The 23,917-nt window shown below is 31.0% G+C and overlaps 3 protein-coding genes across 7 annotated transcripts; 2 read left to right on the top strand and 1 right to left on the bottom strand.

Moving 5' to 3' along the window:
* The first annotated feature begins 215 nt into the window (after positions 1-215).
* LOC126833668 (probable histone-arginine methyltransferase CARMER) lies at positions 216-6,018 on the top strand. 4 transcript variants are annotated; one of them, XM_050565123.1, is made up of 13 exons: positions 216-496; positions 590-804; positions 1,270-1,398; positions 1,470-1,573; positions 1,641-1,856; positions 1,927-2,104; positions 2,202-2,292; positions 2,368-2,763; positions 2,850-3,037; positions 3,105-3,209; positions 4,358-4,485; positions 5,290-5,495; positions 5,558-6,018. In XM_050565123.1, the coding sequence occupies exons 2-12, from the start codon at positions 615-617 to the stop codon at positions 5,455-5,457; spliced, it is 1,893 nt and encodes a 630-aa protein (XP_050421080.1). In that variant the 5' UTR covers positions 216-496; positions 590-614; the 3' UTR covers positions 5,458-5,495; positions 5,558-6,018. The 4 variants fall into 4 exon arrangements, with proteins under 4 accessions (XP_050421080.1, XP_050421078.1, XP_050421079.1 ...); XM_050565121.1 differs by having other exon boundaries at positions 567-804; XM_050565122.1 differs by having other exon boundaries at positions 216-500; positions 586-804.
* A 2,997-nt stretch (positions 6,019-9,015) lies between these two features.
* LOC126833568 (molybdopterin synthase catalytic subunit) lies at positions 9,016-9,922 on the top strand. Its single transcript, XM_050564988.1, has 3 exons — positions 9,016-9,138; positions 9,203-9,458; positions 9,538-9,922. Exons 2-3 carry the CDS (start codon positions 9,211-9,213, stop codon positions 9,734-9,736), a joined length of 447 nt encoding a protein of 148 aa, XP_050420945.1. The 5' UTR covers positions 9,016-9,138; positions 9,203-9,210; the 3' UTR covers positions 9,737-9,922.
* Positions 9,923-10,044: 122 nt separating this feature from the next.
* Positions 10,045-20,637, bottom strand: LOC126833364 (autophagy-related protein 2 homolog B). 2 transcript variants are annotated; one of them, XM_050564656.1, is made up of 29 exons: positions 20,009-20,637; positions 19,342-19,510; positions 19,128-19,280; positions 18,951-19,053; positions 18,730-18,877; positions 18,239-18,590; positions 18,056-18,158; positions 17,671-17,714; positions 17,234-17,613; positions 17,019-17,152; positions 16,829-16,937; positions 16,672-16,769; positions 16,043-16,324; positions 15,629-15,976; positions 15,277-15,407; positions 15,055-15,209; positions 14,841-14,991; positions 14,582-14,763; positions 13,859-14,046; positions 13,021-13,756; positions 12,700-12,953; positions 12,552-12,633; positions 12,334-12,477; positions 12,029-12,196; positions 11,794-11,962; positions 11,361-11,727; positions 11,015-11,291; positions 10,782-10,937; positions 10,045-10,695 (listed from the first exon to the last, which is right to left on the bottom strand). In XM_050564656.1, exons 1-29 carry the CDS (start codon positions 20,174-20,176, stop codon positions 10,471-10,473), a joined length of 5,976 nt encoding a protein of 1,991 aa, XP_050420613.1. In that variant the 5' UTR covers positions 20,177-20,637; the 3' UTR covers positions 10,045-10,470. The 2 variants fall into 2 exon arrangements, with proteins under 2 accessions (XP_050420613.1, XP_050420614.1); XM_050564657.1 differs by having other exon boundaries at positions 17,671-17,711.
* Between the last annotated feature and the right edge of the window lie 3,280 nt (positions 20,638-23,917).

Here is a 23,917-nt window from a genome sequence, read left to right as displayed (position 1 = left end):
AGTGATGTATTAGGTATAATATAAAAAACCTTAAAAAAATCATTTGGCATTTGAAATTTTAATCGGTCAATGCTAAATTGCTCATTAAATTATATTACATAATACATCGAGAGCGAGATCTACGTTTTGCGGGGGCCTGCAGCTGTTGGCGTTTTAGCGTATTGCGTAGTGTGTACAAACTGTGGTCACAGGGCTACCTATAATCGGATATTTCCCAAACGAAGGCGGTTACTAAATTCGACTCTCGAGTTGATTGTTTCATTATCACACGGTCGTACACAAACAATACCAAACACACACACACACGCACTTACACGCTAAATCCGAATCGTTTATGCCATTAACTTCATTATCCATGAGAAGACCGCATTATTTTCGTTCAACCGCTGCGCATTGCGGCTCTCGATTGTCGTTGGCGTGAACAGTGAATTTTGTTTTGAGTAATTTAAAAAATACATACCTAATCACATTCAACGACACAGAGCCGGCCCAGAAAGTGAGTACTTAGACCGTCGTTTCTTAATCTAACCGCGACTTTTTAAATTTCAGTTCATTTAATTGTTCAGGATTTTCAAAATTGTTTAGCTAGTTGGTACGTATTTGTACGTTTTGAAATGGGCACTCCTCAACTTAATGGCAACACTCAATGTTTGACTTTGGTGAAAATCGTTAAACTCGACTTGAACCAAGAAAACGATTCAAACAATGCGGTTGAATTTTCGCCAGCTTACATCACCACCATCAACACTTGCAGCACCGCTGAAAGTGGTGTAGTCTCTCAAGGAACACAGTTTCAGTTATTAGGTAGGTTTGTTTGCATTTTGTTATTAAATAAAAAAAAATTACACATCAGTATTTTTTCATAAAGATACATGATAATAACAATTTAGTTGTATTTTAGAAATATTTAGTAAAACAATTCCTTTCATTTGATTCTGAAATGAAATGATGTTCTAAATATTAAAGATAAAAATTTAGTTTTACAATTCTATTTATATTTTAAGCAAAAATGGTTACAATTTGGTTTTCCGCATGAAGAATGGTTGTACTTAAATAAATTAACTTATTTATCAACTTTTACTATATTTTTAGCTTTTGACACTTAATACAAATTCACTCTTCTTATATTTAAAATTTCTTGACTTGTCATATTGATTATATTTCTTTACTTGAATTATTATTATTATTATTAATATCATATGCACATGACAAAATGTTATCTTAAACATTATTAAGATTACTTTTTTATGAACATTTTTGATTTTGTAGATACTAAAAGCGAAGTAATTGCTGAGTTTACACCAGATTATTCAGTAGATTATTGCAAAATATCTAAAGATAAATATGCTGTACAAATCAACGATTATACATACACTCTCCAATTTAGAACCCACATAGGTAAGTTATATATATTAAGTATATATTAGTGTATTTTGTATTAAAAAAATATTGGTTTATCAATTTTATAGACCTATTCGAATTTACTGCTTCATTGGCTCGTGCAAAAAAAGGCAATCACATTTCAGTCTTCTCAAATCGTACCGATGAAGCGTCGGCCACACAATATTTCCAGGTAAACCGTAAATTAACTATGAGCATCAATTTTTATTTTGGTATAAAAAAATGTATTTGTTGTATAGTTTTATGGATATTTATCACAACAACAAAATATGTTACAAGATTACATACGTACAAGCACGTATCAAAAAGCAGTATTGGTTAATACTGGAGATTTTACTGACAAAATCATATTGGACGTTGGGGCCGGTTCAGGAATTTTATCATTTTTCTCTGTACAAGCTGGTGCTAAAAAAGTGTATGCCGTTGAAGCTAGCTCTATGGCACAACATGCTCAGGTATAACTTCTTGATAATGTCTGTTCTCGGATAACTTTTCTTCTATTCATTTTTGTGTCATGTGTTATAGTCATTAGTAAATGCCAACAATCTAAGTGATAAAATAATTGTTATTCCTGGAAAAATTGAAGAAATTGAACTGCCGGAAAAAGTAGACGTCATTATATCAGAACCAATGGGTTATATGTTGTACAATGAAAGAATGCTTGAAACATATTTACATGCAAAGAAATGGCTTAAGCCTGGTGGTCAGTGTTATTATAATATTTAAAAAAAAAAAATTGCTTCAAAAATGTTAAAAATTAAAATTTTTTAATAATTTATTTATTTTTATGATTTGTTCAGGTAAAATGTATCCTAGTAAAGGTGATTTGCATATAGCACCGTTCACAGATGATGCATTGTTTATGGAACAAACAAACAAAGCGAGTTTCTGGTATGTATTCTTAATGTTATAACAAAATAATTGTATAATACAACATGTATTGATGGTTTAAATGTTAATTTATAGGGTTCAATCGTGTTTCCATGGTGTTGATTTGAGCTCACTGCGTGATGTAGCTATGCGTGAATATTTTAGACAACCTATAGTGGATACTTTCGATATACGAATTTGTCTAGCGAAATCAGTCAAACACAGTTTAGACTTTCTAACTGCCGATGAACAAGAATTGCATAAAATCGATATACCGCTCGAATTTTATATACTTGAATCAGGAACTGTTCATGGACTTGCATTTTGGTTTGATGTTGCGTTCCAAGGTTCAAATCAAACTTTATGGTTGTCTACTTCACCCACTGAAGCATTAACTCATTGGTATCAAGTGCGGTGTCTTTTAGAAAAACCCATTTTTGTTAAAGTTGGCCAAGTACTAACCGGTACTGTATGTCTTCAAGCTAATGTTAGGTAAGTATTTTTTAAAATTACTTTCAAAATAACATGTAGCGTATTAAAATATTACTGTTCTAATTAAAAATATATACATTTTATAGACAAAGCTATGATGTTTTAATGACTTTAATGATTGACGGCCTACCTCATACTAGTTCTTCAAACAATTTGGATCTTAAAAACCCATACTTTAGGTACACTGGTCAGCCACCACAACCACCACCCGGCGTTAACACAATATCCCCAAGTGAAAGTTATTGGGCTAATATTGACCTTCAAAGTACATCCGGTATAATTAATTTTACCTAAGAAAATTGTGACTTTTTTAATTTCTATTTTTTTCTATTTTAATATAGCGTTAGTCAATGGTATACCGTTAAATGGATATGCCACAGACATTGCCATGGATATTTCACCGTCGCCAGTAGCCGTAGGCAATAATGGAAACCTTATAAGTTTAGGTATTAACTAAATGTTTTTTCAATATATTGTAGTCTTGTCGAATTCATTTAATTTAAATGTAATAAAAACATTTGTCAAAAATTAAATAAAAGATTTTGCAACATAGCAATAGAGATACTAAACTATATTCTAAGTGATTCTTTTTAAAGTTATAAACATTTTGATTAGTTTTCAAGTTAGAAAAAACTTTAACTTAAATTTAAAATATTCAGGTTAATCAAATGCAATGCAAAAAAAAATTCATAAGGAAGTACTTGAAAATGAGCTAGTAATCTGTAATTTTAGAGATTTATTATTTAGAAAGGCTACTGTAGATTTTGGTTGAGTAAAAAAGTAGTTATATTTAGACAGCTTAATGTACATTACCATTTAATTTTCAAAAGCTGGTGAATACTAAAATATATGAAAATAATGTCTCGTATTGTATAACAACATAAACAAAAATGTTTTCAAATTAGAAAACTACAAAATTGCAATTGTTTTAAGAGAAACTAGTGTTGTAGAACTTCATAAAATCTTCCGGTATATCTAAGACACAAAAATTAATGGAGTGTATTTAAATTGCATTGTTGTATTTTCTTGTACAATACATAAAAATAATTGTTTTAAAGCCCTACTTGTGACTATTCATTAAGGGGCAAAATATAGGCAATACTTGACAAACAATTTGTATTACTTCATTTTGATCATGTTGATTAATTTACATTAGTTCTAGGGTATAAGTTTTTAACAACACTTTCTCTGATAAATTATAGATCTTTTGGTGGTGAAAAACTGGCACTTCTTCCAGAAGCCTGATTACAATACATTTTTTTTGTTAGAAAGAAAAAGACTTCCTACAGGGTGCATTGGACTTAAATATTTTATTACATTATTAAAAGCAAGAAAAAAATATGTTAAAAACTTAATTAAAAATTATGAAAATTGGTCATATTTAAACTCTTATTATAGCGTTTAAAAATATAATTTTGAAATTTCAAGTCCAACACACCCTGTAGAAAGTTTTCTTTTTATTGAGACTACTCTATGAGGTGTAAGAGTTTTTCCTGTAGACATGTTTTTGCTAATAAAAATAGGATGCCTGCAAGCCTATTAAAGTTATCATAAAAAGTAATACACCAGTAAAGATATTTGATGCTTTTTACAGTTACAGTACCTCAACCTAATATTCATCCAGGATCTATAAGCAGTACAGGACGGCAGCGCGTTAGTACAGCCACGTCTGCAGCAGCGGCTCAACTTATAGGTGGAGGGATATCGCCTACCATGTATCAAGTATATTTTCTAATTAATTTATGTACTATTAAAGATAAGTGATTGTAGGTCACTAATTACTTATATAGCTTTATTTAAATATAGAAGGTCTACCCACGGTTATGGGTCACTATTATGTCTGGAAATAATTGTTGTATATATTGAACCACTTAACCTTTGAGCGCTCGCATCTTTAAAAGTTTAACCATAACTCGTGTGGCAGCATTTATACCAATCTTAATCTTGTGAAGAAAATTGTTGATTTTTAAGTAATTAGAGAATACCTGATAGTTCTTCTGCCAGACTGACTAAATGTATTTAGTTGTCGCATTTTTTTTTTTTCAAAAAAAGTTGATGCAAGCACCGACTAGCGGATGCTCCAACGTTTTAAATGTACACATACTGAAAATCACGAAATTTCAACCATGGCCGATATATTTTTCGCATTATCAGATGATTCATTGCCACCATATTTTTAATAAATGGCTGAGTAACGTGATTGGGTTTTTGACTGAATTACGTTCTATCTAACTTCCATTACCTGTTCTTTACATAAATGTATATAGAAACCAACATATGTACTCCTGTAAAATAAAAAATCTACATAGACTTATTCGGCTGAACCTTTTAAATAATTAATATATAGTGTATTGGATGTATCACGATGATCTGACAGAATTACTCTAAAATGTGAGTAAATTTGTCAGATATATTGCACAGTGCACACTGTACAAGATGTAGTAATGCCTTTGTTATTTATTTACTATAAAATGTTAAAATCGTGTGATGGTATAATAATTTTCATCTTTTTTTTTTTTTTTACAGAACCAAAACCAACAATTATTGTTAGGTGCAGCATCAGCTACTGCTTCTGCAGGAAGTTCTGTCGCCGCTCCAATGGTTAATTTTCCTGTTAATAATGCCCTCATGATCGGGGATTATGTTGCACCTAATGCTGGCAACGGGAGTTTGTTAAATATATCATATCATTGATAATCGTATGCTTTTAACTGTACATTGTAATTCATTTCGTAAGTTACAATGATAATTCCAATGTGCATTTTTTTTTTAATAAATTTATATATTTTTGTAGTGTGCTGTATCGTTGCTGGAAAACTTGCTTCTTTTTACGAGAGAGTCTTTTTTCTTTTATTTTATTGTAAATGACTAAAACTAAGACAATTTTTATACAATCATGAATAGTCAAATTATGATATGAAAATTGGTTAGCAATGATAAGATAACAGTTAAAAAGTTGGAATGAATCTTGTCAACGTTTTTAACCAAATAGTTTTCATTTAATAAAAAATACTTGAATAATATCAATTGTCAAACTATTCAAAGCTCACTAATTGATTGTAATAGTTGGGACATTCTAGGAGTCCTCGTCATTTAATTATTTTATTATATAACATTGTAAATTTGTGAGATTACTGAAAAGAAAAGCAATATGTATTAGAATATACTGAAGTATTTTATTTTGTGTATGTATATACAATACAAATTTATTTCGTATAATAATTTAGATAATATAATTGCCAATTTAATAAGCTACATAATTGTAATATACTATTGTAAATTGTATATTACTTTTTTATTATTATTATTATTTTTTTTTTTACTTTAATTAAAAAGATTTTTCTTTCTTTGTATAAATTAAATATTAGTTATTGTATTGGTTCAGAGTTATAACTTATACAGTTAATTACAACAAATGTATACAATTATTATTGTTGTTATGATGAAATGACAGTGAAGCAGGGCAATCACTGGTTCCGAGAAATGGGTATACTTAGACCTGTAAGTGGCGAATTCGTTTACAAAAGTTACTTAGATCGATTCGGTGTACGGCTGTAATAATGTTTCATAAATCATAAGGATATAAGCAGTGGCGCAAATCAGACAAGATGGTTGACCTTTAAGACTGACTATGTATGCTATTTTTAAGTTTTCAAGTTATATTGATACCTGATACTTTTAAATTACATCTAAAGAATATTCTGTACAAATTTGGAAATAATTCCATCATTTTTCAAAAAATGTATAGTGCACCTAACTTTGGTGAAATATATGTAAATTTATTAGTTGTTTTTATTTATTTTGAAGAAGGGATAAACTTTTTATATTTTAGTCCGTTTAAGTAACTTTCAGGTATGATTTCTGATCAGAATTTAATTTCTAAACATTGGAAAAACTAATTATCTCTTAAGCTCCACATGAAGCAAAAAAATATGTATATTTATTAGTATTACAAAATGAAAAAATATACTAACGTGAAAAATAGTTTAAAAAATTAAATAACAATGACCCTATATTATAACAAAAAAGTCTTCTTAGGAAGCCTAAACAATATATCACATTCGTATATTTAGTACCTCGAGTATGAATGATCATTTTTGAGACGATTAACTGCGAGAGTAAGTATTCAAAAAACACTAAACAATAAATAGCGTGCAACACAACGATGAGTAAAGATTGCTAGATTTATCTATATTGTATATAATTAAATCTAACAAGTAAATAATTGTGGTTTTTTATAAGTCGTAGTAAATTGCTTTTCGCGTTAAGATCAGTACCTACGCGCGAATGATACCATCGTCGTTTATAACATAATCCATATTAGATTTATCAAACTTGCCTATACGCTATGTTTCAATTAAGTGTTATTACTATACATAATATGGTATTATTAAACTCTATACTTAACTGTAAAACGATAAGGTCCACGACAGATACGTTGCTTTGCGCCCGTGCAATCGTCACACAGCTCAAAAATATACACACTTATTCCATATCATGATTGAAAAGAATGAATGTAATTTTATGCTCCTAAATAGTATATAGCCTGTTTAGATTCCTAATATATAGAATATCACATATCGTATATCTAATATCATATACCACACATGCATGTATCACGTGTGTAAGGTATCTCCTATGGTTTCTTGTATGTTCCAACTTGAACACAGATAATTAATTATTACGTACAGAGCTTATGTTGTAAAACGTTCGTGAACTATTCTTACTCGTAAGGTAAGTACAAGTATATAATCTATCGAATTATAATTTTATTTTATTAAATTGTATAATTATGACATTTCGTCAAAAAAAACAGTGTTAAGTATTGTAATGTTTTTGGATTAAATATAATTTAAAAATAGTCCTGTGCATTTAAAAAAATACAGTTATATATAGAGTAAACTTCTAATACTGTGAACTCGGTTTTGAGTTCAGCGACTACCGTCAGTATTGTAGATTTTTGTTCAGTTTCTATTGGCACAGATTAGATACCTATCTAGTTTTATCTAGTCTGAGCTATTAGTAAAAATTATTTTTAATTTTGTCATTGATTAAACATTGGGTTATCGTTGTAAAACTACCTGTACAATTTATAACACATAATTTGAATGGGAAAAAAGTAAAATCATTAATAATTATTCTTTAAAATTAAGTACCATTATCTACCCATCTATCTGTACTCTGTAGTATAGTAATATGGTCTAAGGGCGCTCTCTAAATAGAAAGGTCAAAGGATGTAAAAAAAATATGAGTAATTTTCATAGTCATTTTCTTCGCAGAGGGCGTATATGAATTATTATTTGCCGCCTAAACCCACATTTTTAGTTGCCATTAGCCGACGACGTATCCATAGCCAGTTACTGTCGTAAAAAAATGTTATTAAAGTCTCAAATAAAACTTGTTTCAGGAGAAAAACTTTTCAGCCGAGCGTACAAGTACTTTTATACACAATTAAAGATCGAGACTATCTAAATAACATGGACGATTTTTTATAAAAGTTTTTAGAAACTGAGTTAGGTACCACACATCGAGTTTTATAATTTTTTAAAGCTATTATAACGTTGCTTACATTTTATTTTGATCCAAAAGTGAAATAAAGGAAAATTGCCCACCCTTTCTAGGGGTGTTTGAAATTTGTATGGTTTCTCAATGTAGATATATTGAAAGACAATAGTACTATACTTAAAGAATATTCCAAACAAAATTTGGAAATATTCGACTATTTTTAAAAAACATAGCGTGCCGTAATATTAAGATGAAAAATGTGTATTTTTTAGTATGTTTTTCACGGTTTTAAAATTCAGGGGCGAACCTTTTTATTTTTAGCCTATCAATAAGTAACTTTTAAGTATGATTTCTTAACTATAATTTATAAACTTGTTACATAAATAAATCGGTTCAACTTCTAATCAAAGCTAAAATTATTTCTCTTTGTTTTAAGTAAACGTAGGCAAAAGTTAACGTAACAGGCCTAACATTTTGGTAAAACGTAAAGCTACAACTCAAACCATATCAATTTTTGGCGAAGGATTTAGTTAGGAGTATGCCCCTAAATTTCTCCTTTAAGTACAACATATGGGTTTTGATAAATAACTAATGTATTTATATTTTAATTACAGGTTATGACTGAAGTATCTGTTAGAGTACGGTTTTTCGCTCAAGCTCGTGAAATAGCCAATACAAGAGATGTAATTATTTGTGTGCCAAAAACGCTGCATGTTAATGAGTTACGTTCAATTATAGTTAACAAATTTAATTTGTCGTCTATCGAAAAAATTTTGATTTTGGCTATAAATGAAACGTATGTATGCGACAGTTTGGAAATTAGTCTGAAAGAAAACGATACAGTAGCAATAATTCCACCAATAAGCGGAGGTATGCCTTCTTGATAATAAATAATAAATATATATGAGTATATATTAAATACGTATATTCGTAGGTTGAAAAATGGGAATTGAAGTTAAAGTTACCGATTCCGAATTGGATACAAATTCAATTATAAAATCAGTCGGTAATGTAGAATGTGGAGCTGTATCAGTTTTTATCGGAACGACTAGAGAACATTTCAACGGTAGAAGGGTTAAGACTCTTTATTACGAAGCATACGAGACAATGGCTTTGAAACAAATGCGGTCCATTTCGATAGCAGCGACAAAAAATTGGCCAGAAGTTATGAATATAGTCATACATCACAGGTACATACAATTACATACCTAGGAGTAAAAAAACTTGATTATTTTTTGGCAATTCTCCGTCACTGTTGTCTGTTTTAAGGCTTGGAGAAGTTAAAGTCGGCGAAGTAGGATTAGTGATTGCGGTTTCATCGCCTCACCGCCAGCAAGCACAAGAAGTCGTGACGTATTTACTTGATCAAGTCAAAACTTCAGTGCCAATTTTCAAAAAAGAACTGTACATAGATGGCAGCGGCCAATGGAAAGCTAACGTCGAGTGTACTTGGAAAGAAAAATATTAATGAAAATAAATATGTTTCCTTATTACTAGATATTAAGGATATCTACGTACAACATAACAACTATCCAAATTGTATCGCGTACTTGACAATATACTACTACAAGTGTATAAAGATACATCTTCACTAGACGTTTTAATTTATCTTTGTAAAAAATTGCAGACTGTTTACATGAAATAAATTAAGTATTGTGGCATGTTATTTTTGTAGTATTATTACAAAAAAACAAGAATTCAAACGTTATACAGTTTAATAGATTTTATTTATTAAAATGTTTTCTTTTATATGCTTTACAAAATATTTTTGACAATAAACATCTGGTTAATAGTAAAAAAAATAACATTCAACAAATCAAAATACTCAAGTCACATATTTAATGTAAACCAAGAATAATGATACCACAAAATTATGGCACTAAATTAAAAAATATAAATATAATGATATATTAGATTGCATCTTCGTTTTAAAATATTTGGTGTCTTTTCAATACTTGAGTTTTACTACATAATATCATTTACAAATGTTTCAAATATACTATAAATTTCACATAACACACAACAGCATTCACATTTAGTCACACTAGTTTTGGAACTGTATTTCATAATTATTACTTTGATTTCGGACAATAATAAGCGCAAATGAGTCATTCGAAAAAAAAACAACAACAAACATATATTATATTATATAACTATATAATTGGTAATTATAAATTGGTCATTTGATATGTAGATCAGTGGTTAATCACATCTCCATTTTTGCATTGCTTCAACCCTAGCGTCAGGTGCCAGTTGACAACGGACACCTTGTAGTACATTACACGTTGCTTGGCTAGCGAGTATGATTGGTGTCAGAGCCGTGGGTGGTATCTGCCGCATGACACCACCCACCATTCCAGCAGTGCCTTTAATTTCGTGCTCTTCGCTAGCAACTCGTACCAGAGTTTGAGCAGTTTCTCCTAGACCCTATACATGATGTAAATACGGTAAATATTTTTAACTATTATAATCATAATTTAAAAAAAATTATACAGAAGTAACTGTTTGCTGACCTCTTTAACCAGCATAACTGCAGTAGCAACTCCTTCTCGTATATCAGCAGGATGGGCTCGTTTGTTTGAGCGATTTTTCTTTTTAGATTCTTGCAATCGTAACTGTCGCATGCTAGGACCAGGATTCACCATGTCGTACGTTGTCTCAGCCACTCTCTAAACACAATTTCGTTTTTATTTAGTTGACGAATTATTGTTATTTTTTAAAAAAATATTATTTAAGTACTACTAACTTGGATAAGATTAACAATCCGTGTAGCTATTTCAAGGGCAGCCATCGCTGTTGATGTGGTAAAGGAATTAGCACCTCTTTGCAGGCCTCTAACTATTCGACCATCTTTTTGATATTGTTCAATTGGAAGCTGCACTAAGTCTCTAAAACCTTGAACCAATCTAACAAACGAGTACATCGGGCCAACACCACCTAATAATGATGGTAGTTGATGTTTTTTAATATCTTGTAACCATTCTTGTGTAACAAATGTTAATAATTTATCAAATCCAAGTAAGCTAAAAAAAAAAAATCCCATAATATTCCAACCAAATTGTTATAAATTAGATAAAAGATAATTTATTTACCCATGCTTGTGCACTATGCGTTTCAATGTTATCTCAGAACAATTAAGTTGAGCCAAACCCATGAGCAAACCTGCCAGAGAGCCTTGGCTAAGATCAATGTGTCGGCCTTCATAATCTAATCGGATTGTTACATCCGGTGAAAATATGAATTGTCTTATATAAACTGGAGATTTACTATCACTCGGAGGAGAGCTGATATCAAAGTTTGAAACAATTGGCAAGTCTTTTTGTCCAAAATGTTCATCAAATTCATCATTTAACTCTATCAACGAATTGGGAGTAATTGATTTATTAATGTTATCAGCATTTCTTACTGTCATTATAGGCTCGTTGGGTTTTGAAACAATTTTCTTTTCATTTATTACTTCTAAACAGAACCAAAATGTAAAAGTTAATTTTGGAGTACAAATAAAAAATTTGGATTAACTACTACCATCTTTGGTTTTTTGACTCAGCCTAGAGAACTGGTTAACAAATGAGATCAGGAAAATCAGAGAATCTTGGTCAATGTTGAGTCTTAACGGTGACATGGATACCTTCACACAGCACTCTTGAGCCATTAAATTGGAATCCGGTCGGATATGAGCCGCTTTGGCAACCAGCTGAAAATCGATTGTATTTGTTATCTCTGATACTAAAAAAGGATTACATCAAACTTTTTTCATTACCATATTGGCATCATGCTGTTTGGGCATCGCTTCACTAGAATATAAATACAAGAATTTATTAATGTTTGATGACGCGAGTTTATCACGGATTTCTAGGTCTTGTATGAGCACCACTTGCCGCATTGCTTGTTTAGTACTGGGTGGGTAAATTTCCTGTTGGAATCGTACCTATAAAATTAGAAACAAAGTTGGTAAAAATTCAATAAAAGAATCATGACCAATAAGATGAAACAATAAATATATTTGTAAAAAATGTGTTCACTGTTAATATTCTTCACTTTATATAACTAATAATAATTAAATACCTTATTCAATTGCAATTGCATAAGGACATGATGTTGTCGTCCAGCGCCACCTTTCGCTTGCCAACTTGTCGGTAAAACACTACAGCAAAATCGGGTTCTAGCTTGAGAAACGTTTGTTGAGCCTTTACTACTAGTTGGATTTTTCTAGAAAATATTTCAGAACAGTTAATGGTATGAATAATGATAAAAATAATAAAGCATTTGAAAATATTATTTACTTGTGGTGAATTAATATTAGACTGAGAATAATAGCGCGACAGAGAAGGCCTAAGAGTATTTGGAGAAGTTGGACAAGAATTTCTAAAAACCAATAAATTTGATATTTATAACAGGGTGCAAGTACAAAAAAAATTAATAGGTTCTTACGTTTCTGATACTATAGTGACATGTTTTGTCAATTCATTATGCAAATTTGAAGATGTTTTGGTGTCAAAATCAGTACCACCGTATATATGCCAAATTAACGTCATTTCTCGCAACGTATATCTCGTGACTGGCATCGGATAACCTTTTGGTGCTTGGAGCATATCGATTTTACCCACTGGAGTTTTAAAATGGTTATTTACTACACGTATTTGAGTATCAGTTAACATGCGTACTTCAGGAACGTTTCCTCTCGGCTATAAAAAAAATTAATATAACTAATGCGATACTGTTGGTTTATTATTTTCTTATTAAATGTGTTACCATTAATCCAGATCCCGCTTCGTGTTCGACAAAACAAAAATCTTTTTCAATATCTTTATCTAATTCATAGTCTATATCGATCAACTGTGAATGTTGTGAAGTGTCCAATAACGGCGTGACTATTTTATTAGTTTCATCCGGAAAGTAAAATACTTCAATGCCTTTCCTACTCTGATTGGAGTTTGTAGGATTATTTTTTTTAAAACTATTTTCAACCGTATCATTTGACTTTTGTACAACAATTTCTTCATGCATTGCTTCCATAATGAGACTCGATACAGAACTGTTATCAGAATTGGCCTGATCCAATACATTTTGTTCTTCTCGATGGTCCATTCCTTCAAATTCGGTAACGTCTTCTTCAACAGAACTTTTGTCACCATCCGAAGCTACGTAACTAATCAAGCGACACAGTGCGAAAGCAGAATCTGCACAAGTTCTAATGTGTATAACATTGACAGCCATTCTCAAGTCCTTTTCAGGTTGCGTTAACATAGTCACTTGTGTTGATGCTTTGCAGAATTTTAAAGAAAGTTCAAACACACCCAAATCCATGACACAAATGTAGTTGGACATAAGGTCTACATTTTCTGCATTGGATAATCGCGCAGAAATAAATAATGCAACGTCCTCAGAAACTATCTGTAAAGTAGATGCTTTAGATCTCGCTACAATGTTACTAGACAGACTGAAACTGCCAATGGTGAGGACACATTGATACGGTAGGTGAAGAGGTCTAAATGAAAAGAAAGACAATTGGTGTTTTTTTAAATTAAAATTAAAATTTTTAAGTTACATATAGGTTAAAAGATAATTATTTTTCCTATAAAACACATACCTGTAGTCTATGAGGCATTCTCGAATGTGTTGATGTAATTCAGTGACAACATGAGGGGATTCATAACCGGCCACCGGATAATCGACTACATCAAAGAAGTCTGATAGTTGATAATACCAACTCTGAGAGACAATACTAAACACATGCCTAAGTGTAGTACCAGAGATTTCATTAGCTACTCGTATTGTCTAAACAAAAACAAAAAAAAACATTTCAACTTTTACACATTCATATTATACTAAAAAGTTTTTTGGGAAAAAATTGTTATGCCTTGTAGAGTGGTCTGATTTCAATTTCGATTATAATTGAATTTTCGAAATTCTTATTCTCTGTGTAATTAACATTTAAATATGTAAATATTTGTTTTATTTTCTGAGAATTGAATAACAAAAAAATAAAGATTAATGTGAACTATAGTTTCTCTTTCAAAAAATATCAATCGAAATCAGATCAGTTTACAAGGCATCATCGTTTTCCTCATCAAGCCATTTGTTTCTACAAAAATGGAAATAATCCATGAAAAAAATTGTGTAAGCGTTTAACTTAATATCCCGAATTATGCTTATAATAAATTGATATGTTTCCAAAGTCCCTAAATAACCCGAGAGCCAATTCCGTTAATGTATTTAAACTGTGCATTGCGGCTCTCAAGGGTGTTGCGTGAGTTGGTCAATGGGATGAAAAAGTTTGAGTACCACTGCCTTAAGGAATTCACATATTTACCTTGATATGATTGCACACGGATATTTCTACAACGACTGTTAGCATATCACTATTATCCATACATGACCTTTCTTTGAGATCCATACCATTTGGTACTTGATACAGTGTACGTTTTAATAATTTATTTCTCTTGCAAACAACTTCCTTGGGTGTTATGATTTCACTATTGCTAGTCGTAAGATCTATCAACGAAATTTACAAGGAAACATAATGTTATAGTTACAATATATAGTTATGTACATCAATTTGAAGCTCTTACTTTCGTGACTTAGAGAAAATTTGTTTGCCTGAATACAAATAAAGTTGTGTCTAGGTGTATTTTCATACCCAGCTGCCATATATAAATATAAATCTTGGAACACAATCTGAAGTTCTCCGTAATGTTGTGGTATAACTCTTCCAGAACGATCCTAGAACAATTTCAATTCATATTAATACCATATTATATAATGTTGGTATTTATATTCACTTACCCTGGACTGAGTGACAATAGTAAACAAGCCTTGCGAGATATTTAAATTCAAACAAAACTCTGTTCGCTTAATCATAGGATCAGCAATATGCATATTAGATTGCCCACAAGAGAAATAGACATCGGATAACTCATCTTCAGATTCACTTTCAGACTCTAAAATATCAATATGCAATAAAAATATATTATAAGAATTAAACATTGTAAGTTTGTTGGAATGTACCAAATTGTATTCCAGACTTGCACGGGGCAAAGTATCGAGTTCTGTTCATATAAGACAACCTATTTGAGTCGCCACGGCGCGATGCAGGAGTTGGGAATGACGGTGACCAGAAAAATAAATCATTGGTGAATCTAAAAAATAGAAACAATTAACATAAAAGGGAATGATTAATAATGCCATGGCGTGGCGCAGTGGACACCTCAGCTGTCATGCAGCACCTGAGGTTAAGCTGTGTCCATTGTTGCTTGTTCCCAACCAAACCCAAAGCTATCCAAAAATCCAACAAATAGCTAATAGACAACGATGCAGAGGCTTAGGGGAAAAACAGATGGTTATTAAAACAAACACAAACCTATTATAGATAGTTTCATAGAGATGTTTTGACGGTAAAGTCACGTAAACATATGGAAGATTAATATCTAAGAACACTTTTGTGTTGGCATTAGTGTTTTCTACAAACTCCATTATTTCTTCTCTTGAACCCGGCACTACTTGTATTTCGCCATCGCTTAATTTCTGGTTGTATTCATGATTTTCAGAATGGTGATTTCTTTGCCTCATGATTTTTTTAGAAGCAAACGGGGATGGTTTCTTAGACGACTCAATGTAAACACTACTCGTTATATTATGTTCGATATTTGTATTGTCTGCTTTGGTTTCATCATGACTTCCATTTATTGGGCACAATTTCAAAACCAATCTAAACATAAAACAACAATATGAGAAAATGTGTTTTAATTGTTTATAAATATATCATTGAACTCACTTTGGCAAACATTTATTGTCTATCCTAATGTTTTTCAAATTATCATCCACACCTATACATTTGGCAACTGGAATAATTATATTCGAGTTAGCTTCTTGGAATAAAGCTTCGACGGTTCTACACTGAAATTCATAGCCAGTCGAGTCCGTTTGTTGAGATAACTTAGTAAACGAACCCTCAGCGTCGGTTAGATATAACCATAGAATATCGTCCCGCAAAATGCGTTTCCACCACGGCAATCGATTAACATCGCTCAACGGTCTTAGGTCAGGTATAGGAAAACTAAAAATAAGTGTAACAATGTAAAACCAAACCTGTAAATATTTTATTTTAATAACAAATAACTATTTGAAAGATATTTGTATTCAGACCACAAAAAAATGTTTTAACTTGAAATCAATTATTCCCTATTATAGTTGCAAATTTTTATAAATCAATATTTTATTTCAATACAATTTTATTTGATGTTTCAAATTACCTGTTATTTATTAAAATTAGATAATTTTATTTTTGTTATTTAAATCATTTTTCATTAACTGTTTAAATTTGTTCAAATACTTTACACCCTTTTGCCAAGTAACCATTGATATTATAAATATGTATTGAATAAAATTATTAAAAAATCTTACCGGAATTTAATAACGAGGTATGTGAAGCTAATGGAACAAACTATATTAATTGTATCGTTGACAGTTCCAATCACATCATTGAACTGTGGTTGATAAACCTGTAAGATATTTTAATTGTTTAAAAATATAAAAATAAATTTCTTAGCAGTCCACTTACATTTAGAGGAGTTTTCTTGGAGATCCTAAAATCTGGACTGTAAATATATGAAGATAATCGGTTAATAATTGAAATGTCTACTTCAGAAAATGCTTCTTGCATGTTGATTCTGGAATAAAAAAAAAGATTAATATAACATACAGTGACCAAAATTTATAGAAATAAGAGTAGCATAATATGATATATTTACTTGATTTCTAATGAAACAGGATTACAAAATCTCGTAGACTTTGTATTATGTTTGAACTGAACTTGAATATCTGGTTGATCAGTATTGGATGTTTTTAAATGAGAAAACTTATCATCTCGAACAAAACGCAAAAGCTAAAAAATTATTATAAAAACCATTTTAAAAAACAATTCACATTCTTAAAACAATTTAATTAAAAAAAAAGTTTAGTTTACCGGAATATATTGCGTTGGGTCTTCGGAAGAATCTACAAGTACTTCCAAGATTTCAACATCATTTCCCAAAGCATGTATATTTACGTCTTTGACGGTCTCATTGGTTTTTTCATCACCTTCTACGACCACCTTAGTGGCTACCAGCCTTAAATGGTTTCTTTCTAAAGACTTAGTAATTTTATCGTGGTCCTGAAGTGCATCGGCACTTTGAACGGTCATCAGGTACTGATGAGATATTTTACGCATTTCATTTTGAGAACATTGGGTGATAGTTTCAGTTTCAGGACATACAGCTAGAACGTCCTCGTGCAGTAGAACCACACAAAGTGACGCCAACTGCACATTAAAATGATTTGTTTCGCCTAACCACTCATTTTTACCTATAAATAAAAATTTTTTAATTAACAACACAAAATTAACTTTATAAACAATTTTACTTTTATTTTTATGCCTGGAATAGCGCGATGACAAATCGGATCTACTGTAAAAAAATAAAAATAAATTTTTGTTAGAGAAACGTTGTTCAATTATGGTCATATAAATTGACGCCTTTTATGAAAATTAAATCACTTAAATTTTCTTAAGAAAAATGACTCATTTAAATTTGCTTTCCAACAAAAACTTATAAATTTGATATTTTCTGGCCAAACCAACAATTTTTTTTGCATAAGTTTATATAGTAAAATATACTTATATTTTTAAGTTTTCGCCTTATAAAAAAAAAAAAACTGATGATTTTGTTCGGTGAAAACCAAAAACATTAGTGTTCATAACAAAGTAAGCGTTTTAGTTTTCATAAGTAAAAATATTGTAAAATTTTACCTGCTAGCTATACTACTCATACTGGAAGTCATTGATGAATCCATACTTGGCATGAAATTATTTTTTTTAGCCCCTTGTAATGGATAAAATTCTTCTTCGATATCTAATGATAAAACAAAACATTTTAAGTTGTGATCTTGACAATTTTGTAAATATTTCAATAACGTGGTTTTTTAAAATTACCATGCACTTCTGACCATCCTTGCATTCCTCTCAAACCGACGCCAACACCGAGTTTTGGTTCTACGTGATTTATTAAATCAATTTCTATGTGGTTGAAATCAGATTCTGTCATCGGTTTTTGTACAGGTACACTTTGTTTCTGATCTGTTAGAGGTTTTGATATACCTCGTAGCAGCTCAATGACTAAATAAAGTTGCCTCGGAGAAAAAATAACATTGAGTGGTCCAAAATTGATTTCTAGACTTAATTTTGGACCAGGAAGACTAGGGTTGTGTTTAAGTACCATCTTGATGGTTTGAGTACCAGTTAGCTCGGCAATGGTCAAAGGTTCAGTGGTACTAGCTTTTGAAGTCTTAAAAATTAAAGACAAAATAATTTAAATATATAATATTAATATATGAAATGGAATTTCATAATATAACTATCAAGTCTTAAAAGCAATTAACTATATTATTATAAAAAGTGTTATATTAGTATATAGTATATCTTACAGTGCTTTCATTGTTGGACGTTTTACAATTGAACTCATATGTTTGTAAAAACACACCTTCAATTGCCAGCTTTTTGGTAAGGAAAGCTAAATTATCATAAATTATTCCTTCTTTTGATTCATCTGCCACTTCATCAATGTAATCTAAACTGTATTTGGGGGGAAGGAAAATGTATTTTAAAATGAAATCGTAAACAAATAATATAAAATATTTTAACAAACCTAATTATGTGTAATTGTAATCCTAATCCTACTTTTAAAAAATCTGGCATATATTCTAATTTTATCACAGTATTTGAAAATTTCACTTTTATTCTGTTTAATACTGAAAAACAATAAAAACAATACATTAATGATAATAATAATATAACATAAATTATTAGTAAAATATATTATTACTAGATTCTATAGCTTGGGTAAACACTTCTAAGCCCGACACTTGTTCAGACTCTGGTGCATTCTCAAAGGTCTCTTCGTAGTCACTATCTGGAGAAGAATACACACTATTAGACATCGATGACCACACAGATTCCAACATAGAACTTGGGATTCCTAAAAATAATATGATGAAAATTAATATCAGTCATTTATCGTCATAATTCTGTTTAAAAACCTTCAGTTTCCTTCAAATTTGGACGAACTGTAAGATTCAGTCCCTCGATGTGTATGACGCTAGAATCTGTAAGCATATTTCTCCATGGCACCGATAACGATATTTTATCCACGCTACCTTCCACAAATTCAAACGGTAATAAGTGTTCTTCTCCAACATCGTTGAGTGCCTGTAATAATCAGTAAACATACATTATACAACCTTACTTTAGAATCAAAAGTTCTTTGTTCAAAATTACAAACAGGGAAAAAATAATGTATTTACATTGAATTTTTTTATAATATTAATATAATAATAATATTACCTCTTTTTTTAACTGAAAATTAGTTAAAAATTATATTTATGAAAAGAAAATAATATTTTGAAAGACACAACATATAATTTTGCTTCCATTATAGATAGTATTTTATTTCAATGATAAAATTAACTACCAGTAATCTAACTACATAATTCATAACATAACATTGAGGTTTAGATAAACAAGTTTTTATCATTATGAGGTAAACAAAGAAGTTAATAGACCATGTAACTAATGTTATCCAACATGGTCGTACTAATCGGTGTAACAATACTAGATATGTTACGTTATCTACTTTTGTAATCAGGTGAAATATGTATGCAATACACATACAAAGCATTGTTTTAAATAGACTAGATGAACACATACCTGGACATCTAGGACAATGTCTTCGAGGGATACTGCTCCGTCCAAGACGTTTATGGACAGTTGGTCGGGTTCGATTTTGTGTTCGAGGAAGCGCCCGACGAACCGTTGCAGCAGGTACCGGCAGCATCTCTTCTGCAGGTTCTCCGTACAATAGTTAAACCACGACATTGCGTGAGGCACATGTAAGACGGATTGGAGTTCACGTTTCTATTATTACTCAATCTGGCAAGCTACCAATTGTTAGTGCTCGTTGCGGGTTCCATACACTCAGCTTGGTCGTGGCGACCTTTGAGCGGATGCTCGCGCGTATCTACGGATCTCACGTGTCGCAACGGCGACGGGAAAAATATAAGTAACAAAAAAAGAACCAATAAACCAACCCTAACGAGCCTCAGCCAAATATCGTCGTTGGTCTTACAGTGAGTAGGAAATCTGTCTGTCTGTGTCAATGTTACACTGGCCGTGGCTTGTGTGCGCGGCAATAGTTTGGTAGCGGCAAAATCCAACGGCGACAACAACGGGCAAACGATAAAGCTGCGTCGGCGGCAGAGACAACGTCGTCGAACAAACAATAATTCCGGAATAATTGCGTTTCGCGAACCTCGCAGCCGCCGTCGCGCGCGGAACAAAGGAACACAGTGTTGTCCCCACCGCGGCGCACTTATTATCACGCGCTCGGAACAAAAACAATAATAAAAAACATATGATCAACCGCGGCCACCAGCAAAACATCCGCGATGCGCGCGCACCGATCGTTTTATTATCATCAGGTACAGGGTCGTTCTCCGGTCCGGCGGCCGCGCACTGTGCACGTCCACCCACGTGCCGCCGCGGCCGAGCTAGGTCGCACGCGTCGCATGTGCGGCCTACGTTTATATTTGTGTCTTGCGACGTCGCTACTGTGAGGTGCGGGACGTGGGCCATCTCAGTTCCCGTTGTCCGCCTCGCGGACGAAGGACCGTCCGGTGAACCGAAGACAGTGGTCTTGGGCAAAATGTTGCGAATTGTAACGCAATAATCGTTAAATAAACACAATGAGTTGAATTAATAATTACATTTATTTTTTTTATGATGCCTACTCGACGGTCAGTCGGTTGATTGTTTTGACGATCGTTCATGGTCATGGCACGTCCGTTGGATGTAATAATAAATAATTCTATTTTCTAATAGCGTCTGGTGTAATAGCAAAAAAAGAAAAACGAACTACTTGTAATTCAAATCACAAAACGATCAATCATAATAAATCCGCGCGTCATCACTGTTTTGTATGGTATAGTTATACAATCTTATTGTTATTGTACTTCTCATAGACTTACTACGATTTATGATTGGGCACTTAATATATTAGTTGATAAAATATTTAAATAATTTGTAAAAGTGTTTTAAAGTCAATGTCAAATTGGGGTATATTAGAGGCATACATCGCAAATCACAATCTGCCATTTCAACTCTACAAATTTTGACAAAATTCATCGATTCGTTAAAAGGATGTAAACTTCCATGTAAATTTAATAAATTATGTTAACATACTATTATGCATCAAAATTCAAATTACTACTAATATTTGATTTTATATATTATTGTGATAATTAACAGTAAGTCATGTCATAATAATTTAAAATTCATACCTAATAAAATGTCTTTAAAATATGTATTTTGCGCATAGTATTCAACAAATAATTTCATAATTCATTGAAATTCTGTAAAAAGTACAGTTATATGCTAAAAATGAGATAATATAAGAAAATTACGGAACACGTCAATAATGACTAGGGCTTATCTCATAGACCTTCAACTTTTGTACTAAATTCATTTTATGTACAGTTTATGCTGTAATCTGTATTATATTTTATCTATTTGGTAAATACGGATGTATTAATATTAAGCTATTTTTATGACATGTATCGAATTCACAAAGCTACTTAGAGATTTAAAATTTAAAAATAGAGTGTAAGACTTGGAGTCTCATATTAATATTTAATAATTGCTGTAAATTAATATAATAATATAGACTTTGCTTATCTATAATAGGTAGGGTCTAAACTTTAGTAGTACATTTTTTTATACATAATGTAGACATATAGTGTGTAATCAATGTAATGACATATTTTTAGATTATATATAGTTAAATCTTGTACGAAAAAGCAAAATACCTAACTCAGTATTCAAATTTTTTTTAATTAATTATGATTCAAAATCGAAGTACCGAATTGTGGTTAATTGTATACATTTTTGTTGTAGTAATAACTTTTAAGTAATGACGTATGTCGTATGCGGTATGAAGTATTTTTATAAAAATGTATTTTATAGGTAAATAACATTTTGTCCTATATTATTACTACATATTAGTAATATGATTAAAATGAAATATAAACAAAAGAAGAAAGAAGAATTCATTGGGAGTTGACGTCAGGTTACAGTTAGACGACTTTTTAATTTAAAGCTATGTTTGACCTTTATTACCTATAGTAAACCGTCAAAAATGGTATGCATTTATTCTCTACTGTTTAATTGCTGTTTCCATGATAATTTCTCCTTTAAATGGGATTTATAGGTAGATAGTATTATCATGATTCTCAGTAGTATGTATAAAGACCATGAGTGTTAGTATGAAAATTTAACTACATTGGAAATCAACATCGTGCCTGAAAAAAATAGTTTTATCAATTATTAGATAACAAGTAACAAAAGTTGCTATTTATTAAATGCGTCAATTTTTTTTTTAATAATAAAATCCTTAAATCGTGATATTACATTACAACTATTTTAATTTTTTTTATTGTAATACTCGAATAATATATCGACCTCCAACATATTATGGGGTCATTGCCACGATGAATCTTTACTTATCCAAGTTAATTTGCTGGTTTTCAAGAACTTACTTATACATGATTTTATGACCTAGTGTTTATAATTGTCCTAAATTAAATTTACAATTTAAAAGTTGATCATGATAATTCACAGGCTACAAAATGACACATAGAACGTCTCAAATTCTGACATAACATATGTATGATGTTTTTTTAAAATTTTAAATTTACGGATGTCAGGTATTTTAAAACTTAACGGGGTCAACAGTATTCAGTTAGTTGTAAGTAGTATGATATATGTATAATATGTTTAAATTATTATCATATATCATTCATAATATACAATTTGCATTACATTTTTAGACACGAGTTCTTTAGAACACATTTTGTAATTACTAGAGAATCTACCGGGTGATTCTTTTAAGGCCCTACATACATTTTGATAAATTAAACACGGTTCTCACTTCTCAAGCCTTAATGTAAAAAAAAACTAATGATAACGTTCTAAAATCTGGATGTAATTTAAAAATTTAACAGCCTACCCTAACCTAACCTATAGCTGACCATTAAAACGCATCAACCAGTTGGCCAATTTATTATTATATCTAATACCTATCTATGATCAATAAGTTATAACTTATAACATATTATTCAATTTTTAACTTTTGTTTTAGTAGTGACATTACAAACATATACATTACGTAAAGGGTGTACAGTTTTTAGATTAATACATTTTATAGCAACTAAAGTAATCAGTTATTTAGTCAATTAATGTAAATTCAAATTGTTTTGTCCAATTACATTGATTACTCCGTCATAATAATTATAATATGTGATGCTAGCCGCACATCATACACCAGTAATAATAACCGCGCATTATAGATAAATATGTATGTGTATGTTGGTATTGCTGTGAAGAGACATTTTGTTGGATGGAATTCTGTCGAGTGGATTTATGTCAAAATCTCGGTGTTTTTTTATCGAGTAGCTCATTGTCTGATGGCTTTTTGTCGTGCTTCCATAGAGAAATTACACTAAATTATTGACAGAGAAATCCATCACAAATGGACCACATTTTATTTTTTGTAGACAACAACAC

This window comes from Adelges cooleyi, unplaced genomic scaffold (genome assembly GCF_023614345.1).
Source record: "Adelges cooleyi isolate 19-005CV unplaced genomic scaffold, UGA_ACOO_1.1 ACOO_flye_CR_arks_rails_tigmint_CR_PRNA_2, whole genome shotgun sequence".
Lineage (NCBI taxonomy): Eukaryota > Metazoa > Arthropoda > Insecta > Hemiptera > Adelgidae > Adelges > Adelges cooleyi.
This window is presented reverse-complemented; position numbering and strand designations above follow the sequence as displayed.